A 14389-nucleotide genomic window follows, 5' to 3' on the forward strand; every position below is an offset into this window, starting at 1 on the left:
ACCCTCAAGTTTATAGTTTTGGCAACCAAAAGCATGCCTATACTGCTGACAAAACAAGAGAAGGAAGTTATGGAGAGTGGAATTTGAGGAGGCATATTTTGAATTTGAGATGCCAGTGGGGTGTTTCCCAATGTGAATGTTAGTTAATTTACCATTTTCTTAATATCAAAGTTTTGAACAGTGGCATACTTTCTGAATTCAAGAATCCCTGTATTTTAAAAACATTGCATCTGGAGTTACCTGGTTACCTGATCCTTAACCAGTGAGTGAAGGATCCGGTGCTGTCACTACTGTGGCTCTGGTTGCAGTTGTGACATGGGTTTGATTCCTGGCCCTGGAATTTCCACATGCCATGGGTGTAGCCAAAAAAATCATTGTGTCTGACAGTGATATGACACACTTTGAAAGGGGAGATGTTTATTTGATTTACCCCAAAATTTACTAAGGTTCAATGATTCCATTGATATTAATAGGTGTTACACAAGCAGAATGAAAAGAGGCTGCTAATAATTTAAGTCATACATCTGCATTTCTGTTATACAATCTTTGTTAACTATACTAATATCTTTACTAGAATTAAGTCAATTTATGACAAAAAGTAAACTTGTTTAAAGGTACTAACACCAGGCCTAAAGCACATTTAATTTAAATAGGGAGCAGAGTCAAGTAAATGAAGTATAAAATAGCTTCCCATTTATACTTTCTATCAAGTGAGTAGTCAACCCTTAAATTGTCTATTACATCAGATTTCTTTTTTTATTGAAAGAAAAACAGAAATTCAGCATAAGCAAATAAATTAAACATCATTATTTAAAATAATAACTGGAAATAATTCACTTTGCTACAATTATAAGATTAGTGCTAAACATGAATTATTCTGCCTGATCCTTGGTATTGTAATGCATAACCCTAACAAGGGAGGTTTTCCCTCATCCCCTGAACACCCTTATGTTAAAGATAATTCCTTAACCTCCCTAACTCTAATGGAATGCTGGTATTAATGCTTTTGATATATTCAAATTTAAGTTTTGGATATGCCTATAAGAACTGAGAAAGGGAGTAAATGGTAATGGAATATAAATAATCTTGCTTCTGGTGGTTTTTTTTTTTTTTGCTTCCTTGTGTTTATAGCTCCTAGAGACATGATGAGCCACACTTTAAGTTCCCATGAACCAAGAGCTGATTGACACCCAGTTTAACATAAGCACCATTTTATGAGAGTTACCATAGTGACCAAGTTCCAGTCATCAGCTTGAACAATTTCATATATGATTAATGTTAATTGCCCATTTTGCATGGATGACTTTTTCTGGGGTGCTGAATTGGTTGCTGCTGCCTTTGATCTGGTTGGGAATACAATCCAGTGTGCAATAGTTAGACAAGTGATTAGTTTGCCAACACTGAGAGAAGATGGATTTAGGTTTCTGTGAGGTCAGAGTTTGCTTCTCTTCATAAACACTGAAAGGTCAGTTAGAGTTTAACTACCATTGGCATCCTTGAAATGTTGTAATAAATGTCAAACCTAAGAGATTATTATTAATCCATGATGTAATTACAAATTTTACTGTTCTGACAAAAAAATTCTTACCTAATTTAACAAGTACATTGAAAGTCAGAGCAGACTCTCACAGTCAGGTAAACAACACCTTCAAAGCTAATGCCATTCTTGGTTTTCTTGGCTTCTAATGTAACTGAAAAAAACAACACATTCAGAGAATATCCTAAGATATTTTAAATATCAGTGATGGCTTTGAAAAGTGAGCCCTTGGTCATGGTGAACAGCTTCTACTTCAGGAATCCAATTGCAGCGATCTTTACAACTTTCTGCTAATACTACACTTAACTGCCACTATATTCTCAGAAATTTGCTCATTTTATCCCAGGATGTTATGAGTGTTTCTTTAAAGAGTAGTAAACTAAGTTTTAATTGAAGAGGATAATGTGGTTTGAGATTCTTCACTAAATCATGTACTGGCCATATGATTTATATTAAGTATCTTGAAAGCCCATGAAATCACTAATTAATTTATTAAAGAGTTATTTTTTGAAATTACAAAATTATTCACCTTACTCGATTGCTTACTCCTTGATTCATATACAAGTGGCTGATGATACAACATAAAAATAACTCCAACAGTGAAATTTAATAATCTTAATGAGCAAAGTACCAGCTACTTTATTACAACTAGGAATGGATATATACAGAAATTGTCATATTTTTTGACACCAGAAGTCCTACTGACTTTCTTTCTTAGGAACCTGTCAATGCTACAAAATTTATAAACTTCGTGGAAACACTCTGATGGTAATCCACTTCAACTGCAGAAAAGTGAAATATTGTTGATGCATATTTCAGTTTGGCTTATTCTTCAATCTCAAGAAGCTGAGTTACTATTTCATTTCTTCTAAAGAAGTTTGGAGAGCAAAGGGTAAAATACATATTAAGATAAATTGTTATAGGATGACGTGGATCCAGAGGTAATCATGATTCTTTGATATAATTTCCTTTCAAACCACCTATAAACATTACACCTCATGTTGATTTTATAAAGCTGATACTCTCAAAGATTTATCTGAGCTAGTTAATAAACGTTTTGATATTTTGGGGGGTTGTTTGCCTTGTACCATAAACTTTTGTTTATGGTGTTCATGGGTGATAAATCCACTGAAGCATTTGGATGGGGACTTTAAAAAGGGCCTATTTTTATTTTATAGAGTACAAATAACCTTGTAATTAGACTGAAAACTAATAATAACCAACAAGCAATTATCATTCAATTAAAGAGTAATTACATGGTTATTTGTGCCCTGTAGAACAATGCATTACTGAAATTAGTAATGCAGTCAATATTTTAGCAGAAACAGGATGCTGCAATGATGGACCTTTCAACCTATGCTGATTAAATTGTTATCCAATGGACTGGAAACCTTAAAAAAGAAATCCTACTTCAGAAGAAAAAGAGGAGGCCACATCCACAGGTAGGAGGGGCGATTTCATGATATAAACAACCCCATACCTCCAGGGTGGGAAACTCCACAGACTGGAAACTAACTGGTTCATAGAGACTCACCTACAGGAGTGAGAGTTCTGAGCCCCACATCAAAGCCTCACGTGTGGGGATCTGGCACTGGGAGAAAGAGCCCCTGGAGCATCTGACATAGAAGGCCAGTGGGGCTTGTGTACAGGGGCTCCATGGGACTGGGGGAAATGGAGACCCCATTCTTAAAAGGTGCACACAGACTTTCACGTGCACTGGGTCCCTGGGCAGAGTGAGGTCTCCATAGGAATCTGGGTCAAACCTGGCTGCAGTTCATGGAGGACATCCTAGGAAAACAGGGGTGAATGTGGCTTGTTGTGAGGGAAGGACATTGAAAGCAAAGCTCTCAGGAATATTCAGCAGCATGCCTTTCTCTGGAGGTGGCCATTTTGGGAAAATCTGGCTCCACCTGTCAGTCAGCCCTGAGAAGCCCCAGGGCAACAACAATCCGGGTGGGATCACAGCCCTGCCCCTCAGTAAACAGGCTACTAAAGACCCCTCAGGCACACAGCTGCCTCTAATCCCATCCAGAGACTAAGCCCCACCCACCAGAGGGATAGGAATCAGCCTCACCTACCAGTGGGCAGGCACCAGTCCCTCCAATCAGGAAACCTACAGCAACCCCCATGCCAATTCCAGCCACAAGAGGGGCGGAAACCAGAAGTAAGAGAGGCTACAACTCTACTGTCTGGAAAAAGGTCACCACACCAAAAACCTATAAAAATGAAAAGGCAGAGAACTATAATTCAGATGAGGGAGAAAGGAAAAACCCCAGAAAATCACCTAAGCGGTGAGGAGATTCTCAGCCTCCAGGAAAAAGACGTTAGACTGTTGATGCTGAAGATGATGCATTGGAAGTAAACTGGAGGCAAAGATGGCTAACTTACAGGAAACACTGAGCAAAGAGATACAAGATATCAAACTTAAACAAGAAGAGATGCAAAATACAATAACTGAAATAAAAAAATCAGTAGAAGCAGCCAACAGCAGAATACAGGAGGTAGAAGAACGAATAAGCGAGGTGGAGGACAGATTAGTGGAAATTAGGGATGAAGAACAGAAAAGAGAAAAAAGATTGAAGAGAAATGAAGAGAGTCTCAGAGAACTCTGAGACAACATTAAACGCGCCAACATCGGTGTTATGGGGTGCCAGAAGGAGAAGAGGGAGAGAAAGGGACAGAAAAAATATTCCAAGAGATAATAGCCAAAAACTTCCCTAACGTAGGAAAGGAATCACTCACTCAAATCCAGGAAGCACAATAACTACCATATAAAATAAACCCAAGGAGGAATACACTGAGACACATATTAATCAAACTAACCAAAATTGAAGGCAAAGAGAAAATCTTGAAAGCAGCTAGGGAAAAGAAACAAGTAATATACAAGGGAACCCCAGTAAGGTTATGGGCAGATTTTTTAGCAGAAACTCTGCAGGCCAGAAGGGAATGGCACCATATGCTTAACGTGATGAAAGAAAAAAACCACCAACCAAGATTATTCTACCCAGCAAGGCTCTCCTTCAGATTTGAAGGAGAAATCAAAACCTTCACAGATAAGCAAAAGCTGAGAGAATTCAGCAACACTAAACCAGCCTTACAACAAATACTAAAGGAACTTCTCTAGTCAGAAAAGAAAAGACAGCAACAGGAAACAAAAATGCCACAAATGACAAGGCTCACCAGTAAAGGTATATATACAGTAAAGATAGGAAATCATCCATGCACAATTATACCACCAAAATCAGAAATCATGAGAAGAGGTGGGTACAAGTGCAGGACACTGGAGATGAACTTGCAATTAAGAGACCAACAACTTAAAACAATCTCATATACATATAGACTCTTATATCAAAACTTTAGAATAACTGCAAACCAAAAATCTACAATTGATACACAAACAAGGAATCTCTGGAGAAGAAATATATCTCATAGTAAATAAGTGCATAATCCACCATGAAGGGGGTCATTTGACATCATTCTTGGAATGCTGAAGTCTTCTTACATCTGATTCTGGTTTCCTCTCCATCAAAGAATGTATGATAATTATAGTTAAATAATGCCACTGTACAATTAAATAATACAGTTCAACAATTGTATTATTAGTAACCATTTCTCTCCATGGTACAATGTAAAGTCTATGTCTTGTTTATCACATCACCTAGAGTGGTATAATGCCTATATTGAAGAATTAATAAGATGTAACAAATTGTGAGGACATATTTATATAGTTACACTGTTTTTTAACCAATTTATGCATTTTATATTTTACTTATTTTCAGAGGGTGTATTATTTTTGTTATTCTTACCAGTTAAGTTATTCTTTATATTATGCTATATAAAATATTTAATTGTATATAAGGCTTTCTTCTTTATAAATTTTAGTTGCATAATATACACAATTTTAATATAATGCTAATTTTAAAGAAAAATTGAAATGTAATAGATAATACTAAATAGTAGAGATGAAAGCCATACAAAATGGGATAAAGTATAGAATAAATTTCCTATTTGTCTCAGCATATTTTCCATTCCACTTTTCTAGAGGGAGTCACTTAATCTGTTTCTTAAGATCCATGATATAATAATCTGTGTGAATGTAATTGTGTTTAAATATATATATTTTATTCTGTAAAAAAATAAAAATAAAATTTCAAAAAAATTAAATTGTTATCCAAATAATAGCATTTTAGTTAAATCACCACATGTTTATTTGTCTTTATTAATATTTAAATATCTGTCTGATGCTCATAAAGTTCTTAAAGATAAAAAGTATGGCAAGATCATCTATCACAGATGATCTTTCCCAAGTTTCTACAGAAGGAATCCTCCAGTCTTTCCTCATGTTGTCAGGCTCGTGTTCTTTGAAAAGAAATGCATGAACTTTAGTGCTAGGAATGTCTTACTACAGAAGATCATTAGGTCTAAAAGTAAGAATAAATCTATTTTATGTCAATATGGAGGTATATTGATTTTAAATCACTTTCATAAACTTGATTCTAATTATTTTATTCTAGGGGCCCAAGTCTTCTTTCCATGAATATAAAAAATAGCATCTGAATATGATTTTGCTTTCTGAGAAGTTTAAACAAGTTTGGAAGGCTGTATCACACAATCATACTCACTAAAATATTAATCATAAATTTTAAATAACAGGCAAAATATACATAGCTATCACTAGACCTAGGACTCCTCAAAAGCAGAAGGAGTTCTAGGTTCTCACAATATATCAATGAACAAAAAAACCCAAAACCCTTGCCCTTGTCAAGCTTACATTTTAACCTCTGTGACCCTGATAAGTAGTTTCAATGACAGATGCACACTGAATGGGCACTTCTTACATGTTTGTTTATTGGATGATTGAATAAGTACATTCAATTGATTGAGTTCTGTCATTACATGTATATAACTCTAGGGACCTTTAGTCCTCGAATGGATCTTGAAGCTTGTAGGGCCTTTCAGAGCTAAGACAGTGGCATTTATCCTTCTTTAACTTTGTAAATAGTCGGAGTGGATTGGATCATAATTTAAAGCTCTTACAATTGTTGTGGAGTCCAAGGTTTAAAAGCAATTACCTGATAATTAAGTGATGTAACTGGCTTTATATTCATATGGTCAAGAATAGAGCAATCTAAGAATATTTGGAAAATAGCAATGGTGAAGTAATATTTTCTGTCATTATTCATTAACTGATTTAATTATCCACTACCAGCCCCTGTAACTGAGCAGGGCCTTATGGAGCTCCTGGGCACAAAATCTTTTCTGTGCCCCCCATTTTTTATTGGGGAATGAAGAAAAAGCTTTTGCGCCCAGGAGTCCACAGGGTCCTGCTCGGTTATACCCCTTCTGGCCTTACATTTTAGCTGGGGAGTCTCACAATTAATCATACCAACATCATAAAATTACAAACTGAAAAACTGTTAGGATAGAGAAAGTGATCTTGGTTTATAGCATATGTACTAAATACTACCAAGCCATTTGTGACATTACCCATGAATTCCTCCATAGAGCTCAGATGGTGGGAAATCTGACCAAATTTTTCAAATCTTCAAATTTAAGGTAGAACCACCAGACTATGAAGCCTGTAATCTAATGACTCCCAAGCCTGAGTCAGTTTAATAGAAAAGAGCTACATCAAATTGTTGGATTGAGCCAAAAATTTGGAACAGAACTATTTAAACCCTATAGCTTCCAAAGTATACCAGGTCATGGAAGTAAAGGCTGCTTTCTTCTGGAGACAGCCTGTCTGAAAGTGCAAGCAAAAAGATAGCACTGAAATGTTTATGCTGGAAAATGTACAGAGTAATCAGGTAGTCTTGAATAAAGTTAGTAGGCTCAAATTCTGACAAATAGACCCAAAGACGCACTTAAAAAATATATATTTGTTGAAGATTATTCAGCAAAATAATGTACCTTCTTCTAATGACTGGATATAACCTGATGAACATTGTTTAGTGATCTTGGGATCCTTTAGGGCATTTTAAGTAAATGGCATATTTTTCTTAATGCCATTCCTTAAAAGAGCTAGGAAGCCATAAAACAGAGAAAGGGCAAACAGGATAATAACACTGAATTAAATAAATTATAGTCTGAAATTGAGTAGAAAGAGGGAGAGGAGAGTCAGTTTATAAAACATTAAATGAGAAAAAAAGAATCTTTCATGCTAGATTGATATACAATATTGATGTACAGTGAAAGAAAATAACACCAGCACAGGGTATGAAAAATGAACTGGGTAATGATACCTCTGTGTAAGGTTGCTAGAAGTTGTCTTCATTTAAAAGCAGAGTTTGTCTTACATTGATGGAGCACTTTGCTACTGCAAAGTTTGATAGAGTGAGGTTTAACTTAAATTTCTTTGTGAACAAAAAGTCATTTTTGGAAACGTTCTGTATCTGAACCTCATTATTTTTGTGGCTTGGGTTATTTAATATAGTATTTTGCAGTATTTTGACAAAATCCCTATTATTCAGCTTGGTAAACTGCATTTCGACTAGGAAGCAACAGCAATATCTTAGGCAACATTAAGAAAGTAATATTTAAAATATATTGTGTGACTTGAGAATGACTTGATCCTAATGTTCAATGACTTCTAAATAAGACTCTTCATTGTGGTAACAGCTTCCAAATGAAGTATTAGTACCCTGATTGTATTAAGGTACAAGATGGCAGCCGGGTACTGACTTTCTATTTCATTATTTTAAGGATTAACATTTGCAACTTCAATTCCTGAACTTCTCAGACCATGGTGAAGAATGTGCAAATAGAGTAGGTTAGGTTAATGTCATAAGTTTAGCCTCAACTCATCAGTTAAAAACAACAGTCTGTGAGAAAAGATAGCCTGGATTGCAAAGGTGGCAGGTTTCGTTAGTATGGCCACTCCAAGAGAGTGCACTCCTGGTTATACAACCTGGTTTAAATAATAGGTAGGAAAAAAAGAAAACTATTGAGGATGGGAGTTCTTTGTTCCTTGTGGGCTCCCAGCAGTCATGGAAATGATAATAAACATCAGTTCTTATTCTGCATATCAGCTTTTTACCCATTACCTCTTATATGCTGGGCAGAATCAGTATCTCAGATCTCAGTAACATGTATTAATACCAGGAATCAAGTGTAGCTTTAAGAGCAGGGGGTAACTTCGGGTTTCTCAAACAGGTAAGCGGTTTTACAAAGTGCTGGCTTGTAAATGGAATTTACGATTTTAATGTTTGTCATAATTATGTGGGGAAGTTTAGCAGAAAGGAAAATATTGTTTTTTTTTTTTAGTAATCAATGAAAATAACCTTTAATATAAAATTCCATCACTCTTGGCAATTATAAAGATTTAGGTGACTGTAGCAAGTGATGATATTTCTGAAGAGTGCATTTTAACCTGATATTTGTCTGTTTTTCAACAGTTCAAGGCCTGGCAGGCCTCCTAAGCGTTCTTTGGGAGTGTTGCAGGACAATGCTCGCCTTCTGCCCCATTCAGTCCCAGGCCTCTTATCACCGGGACTTATCACTCCAACAGGTAATAAAATCCACCTGATGATCACCCTTGTCTCTTCATACTGCCCAGCATTTGAAATAAACTAATATTGATCTAACTGCCTTGTCCTTCAGAGCTTTTCAAGTTGTACTAGGGTATTCATGAATACATTTTTTTTACTCCGTCAACTCAAATCAAATGGACATGACCTAAAAAAAATTGTGATTTTTTTTTTTAGGAATTATATTTAAAGGCAGTATTGTGTGTATGTATGTGTGTTTTTTGTGTCTTAAGGGCAGAGTGGGTGGGGGGAGGGACTGGCCAAACTAGCATTGTCTCAAAGCCTCCTGCAGCATGGAGTATACCTGCCTACTAATACATCTCATTAATATTTTTTTGTTTTCAAAACAAAATGCATCTTTTCCATGTTATTAATCTTGGATAAAATGCAGAAATATGCAGCATCTCTGGTAGCACCTTATGATTAGAAAAGAGGAAGGTGCAAGTAGGCATTGTCATTTTTTTTTCTTTTTAGGGCCGTACCTGTGGCATATGAAGTTCCCAAGCTAGAGGTCAAATTGGAGCCTACTGCCACAGCTACTGCAGTGCAGGATCTGAGCTGTGTCTGTGACCTACACCACAGCTTGCAGCAATGCCAGATTCTTAACCCAATGAGCGGAGCCAGGGATTGAACCTGCATCCTCATGAATACTAGTAGGGTTTGTTACTGCCGAGCCACAATGGGAATTCCCAAGTAGTCACTGTCTTAAATAATGAATCAGTGTTTTTCATCAAACACTTTGCTAAACAATACTCCCCTGAAAATACCAGACTCCTAAATTCATATTGAACTTTTTCGAAAGTTACTTTTCTAAAAAAGTAAATACAAGCATGCAAAACATGTAAAAATAAGCTTGCAATTTCCTAAGTGAACTTTTAAAAATATTTAAAGCTACTATGTGGTAGAAAATGTACTTAATTGCAATAAGATCTGTATATCTTAAATGATGCAAAAATTTTAAAAAACACCCAATGTGTTTTGGGAATTAGGTTCTAGGTAATGCAAAATTATATTAATAGCAGTCCTGATCACAGTAGAATTAGGGAGAAAGTCATGTAAACTCGTAATCGCATTAAAGTATGAGAGAGACTATAAAACAAGCACATGCAAGGTGCTTGATGTAAGATCATAGAGATGTGAGCAACTAAATAAATTTGTTAAGTCAGGTCATGCTCATGGAGGTGTGAGCTATGTCTTATAGACTGAGTGTTGGACAGATGGAGAATCAGAGGAAAAACATTCTTCTGAATGTAGACAGATACACACTGATGAGAAAGAACCTAGTATGCCAAGGGGAATAGCAATTATGTAGAAAGGACTAGAGCAGAAATTTAAGATGGGAGATTTATAGATGATACAGTTAGAGTAGAAAGGGTGGGAAAAACCAGCTTGTGAAGCTAACTTTTTATTTATCATGTTATAGCAGTTCAGGATTTTCTGTACAGACCAGTGGTTTTCCTAAGTATCTTACAAGGATTTTCTGCACTAGCTGACGTGGAATTGGAGAAGTATTTCTGGGTTCCTCACTTTTGCCTAAGAATTTTACATATTCTATGTCACATAGGATTTTGTTCAAATAAAAAAAAGCTGCTGTGGTGAAAGAAACTACTATCAAGTAACTGAGCAAATGTTCTGAAAAACAGTTGCTGTCAAGGGTAAATATCAATGAAAGGAGAAACACTGAGGACTTGAACTAAGGAAAATTCAATAGAGTGGAAAAGATGTTCGGAGTTGCTTCATAATTAGAATTATCACACTTGATAGTTGATCAAAATTGAGATTAAGAGAATGAAGTCTAGGATGATTTATGTCTAGCCTTTGTTATAAGTTGGGTGATTATGTCATTAGCTGAGATAGAAAATCCAGAAAGGGCATTAGGTAATGATTTTTTTAGACCTGAAATATTTGTAAACAAATTCTGATATAAGAACCCTGTGCATAAAAATAAGTATAGATGGGATAACAGTGCCTGAAATGCATTATCTTGGTGCTCAATAAATGATAATCAATTTCTTGACTTATAAAATGCATTAACAGCTCTTAGAAATAGTCCCATGTAAATAATCAGATGTGCACCCTGGGGAAAGATGTGTTCTGTGTAGATTAAAGAAAAAAAAAAGGATTTTATAACTGACTTGAAGCTAATGTACTCTTGAGGAAACTCTGGTACCTTATCTGTTGAGGAAAACCTGTAATATATATTTTCTAGTATGTACTGGGCATGAGTGCTAAGTGTTTTATATACACTTCATTTAGTCTTCATAGTAGCCTTATGAATTTTGTCTTCATTTTTCAAGTATACAATTAATGGCTCAGTGAGTTTAAATTAATTGCTTGAGATAACAAACAATTGAGTGGCAGAACTGAGTTTCAAACCCAGGTCTTTTAAAGTCCAGGGCCCAAACTTTTTCTTCATCATCATGATGTCTTATAGTACATGATAAAATCCAGTTTGAAGTTTTCATCTCCTCTGAATTTATTATTTATTATTTTGGTATATATGCTTCAACTCCTACCAGACAATGGAACGCCCTTCCTTGAATTAGAGCCTTGGCATTACCTCCTACAACTTGGATTTGCCATCATGATGAATAATTGAGGAAAAAAATAAAAATAAAAACTTCTCAATTCATAACCCTTTGCTTGTGCCTAGAATGAGATAATAGAGATAGATAAGGAGTTGAGTAAGGAAAGGCTAGATGCTTCCTTCTGTCTAAATGGCAGAGTATAAAAAACATTAAAGGGGAAGGAAGAGGAATCTGCATAGCTCTATGGTAATTTCTCTTCTTAGCACACATTAATTTATCTTACATAGCCAAGCATATCCTAATCTCCTATAGTCATATAAGTAGAAAAATGTTCTGTAAATCCAAGTAGAAATAATTATGGGATTATTCAGTATTTTGCATAGACTCACCACTTCACTCCTACATTAGCAAAGATAGTTGAGATAAGAGTCGGTTCTCAATTTAGCTATCAGCAAGTTTCTTATTTGACATTATATTTGCTATGCATTATAAACTTAATTTTCATTAATTTTATTTAAATATACTTTTGAAGAATCCAGGTGATATTTTTAATATGGTCTCTTAGGGATTGAGAATTATCCTTTTTTTCCCCAAATGATTATTGAAATGCTTTACAATACATTCCAGTTTCAGGTACTCATGTCTTATTTTTTTGGGGGGGAAAGAAAGAGATAGTGTTTTACAGCTTTCGCATAATTTTACACACAACTGACAAATTGATTATTGATAAGAGTTTGCTGCTACCTTCTGTTTCATTGTCTTATGTTTGGATAAGTCCCTTTAAATCCTGCTGAATTTGCCTAAGTAAATGAAACATTGTCCATTTGTTTATATAATTTCCTTGCATTTATAATTTGAAAATGGAGTCTAAGGCTAACAAAATATAATGATCATGATGTCTGTTTTTAAATATAGTGATTTTTTGTGTATTATTTTTGCCTAAAGTAATTTTTAAAAATTGTTCTTTTCCCCCCAATAGTTGCAAGCAAAAAATGCAAGTGAAAAAGTTTAGAAATGATAAAGTCATCATCTTTAGATTTAGGAAGAGCTCTCTATTCATATAGTTTGATATGTAAATTCTTAAAATGCAGAATAATGTCAGGTATGCCATACTGTCTTATCTCTTTAGCATGAGTAATTTTTAAAATTTATATTTTCATGTAATTTTATTACCTTTTTTGATTTGTATTTTTTTTTGTTTCAAAGATCCTTATTTTCCTCTTGGTTATATTTCTCCTATATAACGGAACCCTGATTCATTCAAACTCCACTAATTCAGTCTTTGAGAGAATTCAGAGAGTTGCTATACTAAAGTTTCTGGTATTAGTAAACATATATTATTTAGCAAATTAAAAGTATAAATCAAATGTGTGTGTGCATGCGTGTGTGGGGGGTATGAGTCTGAATGTATGCATGAGTGTAGGATCATTAAAATTCTTAGGAAGTTTAAATATACTTATGTTATAAAAAATTACTTCAAAATATTTATTTCCACATAATTAATTAACATACTAATTACTGATGATGTCTTTTTTCACTAAGATAGGACCCATAGGAGCTATTCTTGACAATATTACTTGATATTCATTTAGAGATTTTTATCTATGTAACTGCAGACTGAGAGATATAGTTACCTGTCTCTATCTTCCTATCTATCATTGACTGACATATATCTATAAATATATACATAAATTCATTCTATTCATTTAATGTATAGTGTTTCTTGAACATCTGTCCTGCACTAAACAATATGAAAAAACATTACAACACATTAAAATAAGATTAATTTTGTGAGTCAGAGTTTTCTCAAATTCTATGCAACTTTTTATTGAGTTATTACAAAATGATGAAGTTTAATTGTACTTTGCCTTTATATATTGAACTGCGGATGTTCCCATCTCGTTTCTGTCTGCTTCTATTATACCATAAGTATCTTAATTTCCTAATAGCTCTTTAATATATAATAATCCTATTACCTGGTATTTTCTCTAAAATATTGTGGGTTATAGAGGGACTGTTATTCCCATCTTTCTCTGCAGCTCTGCAGATCTACGAATATCTCTGGATCACACTGAAAGGATGGATTAGTTGTGTGTGCCTTTGAATTTCCCAAAAGATGACTATTCCCCTTTCCTCAACTTATGTGGACAGATGTGGAATTTGGCCTGAGATGTGGAATTTGGCCTGAGAGAGATTTAAACTGACAGCTTACAAGAAGTAATAAAGTGCTTCTAATGAAATTCCTATAGTGTTCATTCTTTGAAAAGTAATAGATTCTTCAGCTGTTTTTCCCTTTGAGCATTATTGTGGCAAAATATTTTTAGGAATTTTAGCTGCCATGCAAGTCCCTAGAAAACTGAGCCTGTGAATATCGAATCCAGTAATAGCTGCAGCAATTAACTCAGGATTGGCAGAGCCATAAAGAGATCCTGCCAAGTCTTGGCAGTATGATGTCAACTTCATGACATGGTATAATGCCAATTGCCCTGATCACATGATTGGATTAAGCACCCTTCCTTCTTCAAGATACACTTTTTATTCTTACTTAGTTTGGATGCTAAAAGGTGGTCATAAGGAGGACAGATGGGATGCTAGACCTTTCCTCTGAGAGTGTAAAACAGGAGAGATCTATCTAGAAAAAAACAAACCAACCTTTTTTTGGTTGACTTAAAACATTTCTGTTTCCATGACTATTGTTGACATTTTCAATGAGTAATATTGTGTAAAGCATGCTTCTTGTCACATGAATGTTAACTACTTTTATGTCATTGCATTTGTAAAATTTCTTGTGTGCTCTG

The 14389-nt window shown here is 34.8% G+C and overlaps 1 protein-coding gene across 10 annotated transcripts in view; it reads left to right on the plus strand.

The window, feature by feature from the left end:
- Positions 1-14389, plus strand: part of DACH2 (dachshund family transcription factor 2) — a 571191-nt gene that overhangs the window by 240573 nt on the left and 316229 nt on the right. For 8 of the 10 annotated variants that reach the window (XR_014834871.1, XR_014834872.1, XR_014834873.1 and 5 more), the window contains one exon: positions 8932-9044. Coding sequence is in view for 6 of the 10 variants with exons in the window: in XM_021079680.2 (XP_020935339.1) it covers positions 8932-9044 (113 nt within the window). In the remaining 4 variants the exon portion in view is untranslated. Of the gene's footprint in view, positions 1-1094; positions 2980-8931; positions 9045-14389 lie in introns of those variants that run through there. The other 2 variants (XM_085007025.1, XM_085007024.1) reach the window with 2 other exon arrangements.

This window comes from Sus scrofa, chromosome X (genome assembly GCF_054392235.1).
Source record: "Sus scrofa isolate SSC_HxYL_T2T_F1_AM1 chromosome X, Sscrofa_HxYL_maternal_Yorkshire_Landrace_v2.0, whole genome shotgun sequence".
Lineage (NCBI taxonomy): Eukaryota > Metazoa > Chordata > Mammalia > Artiodactyla > Suidae > Sus > Sus scrofa.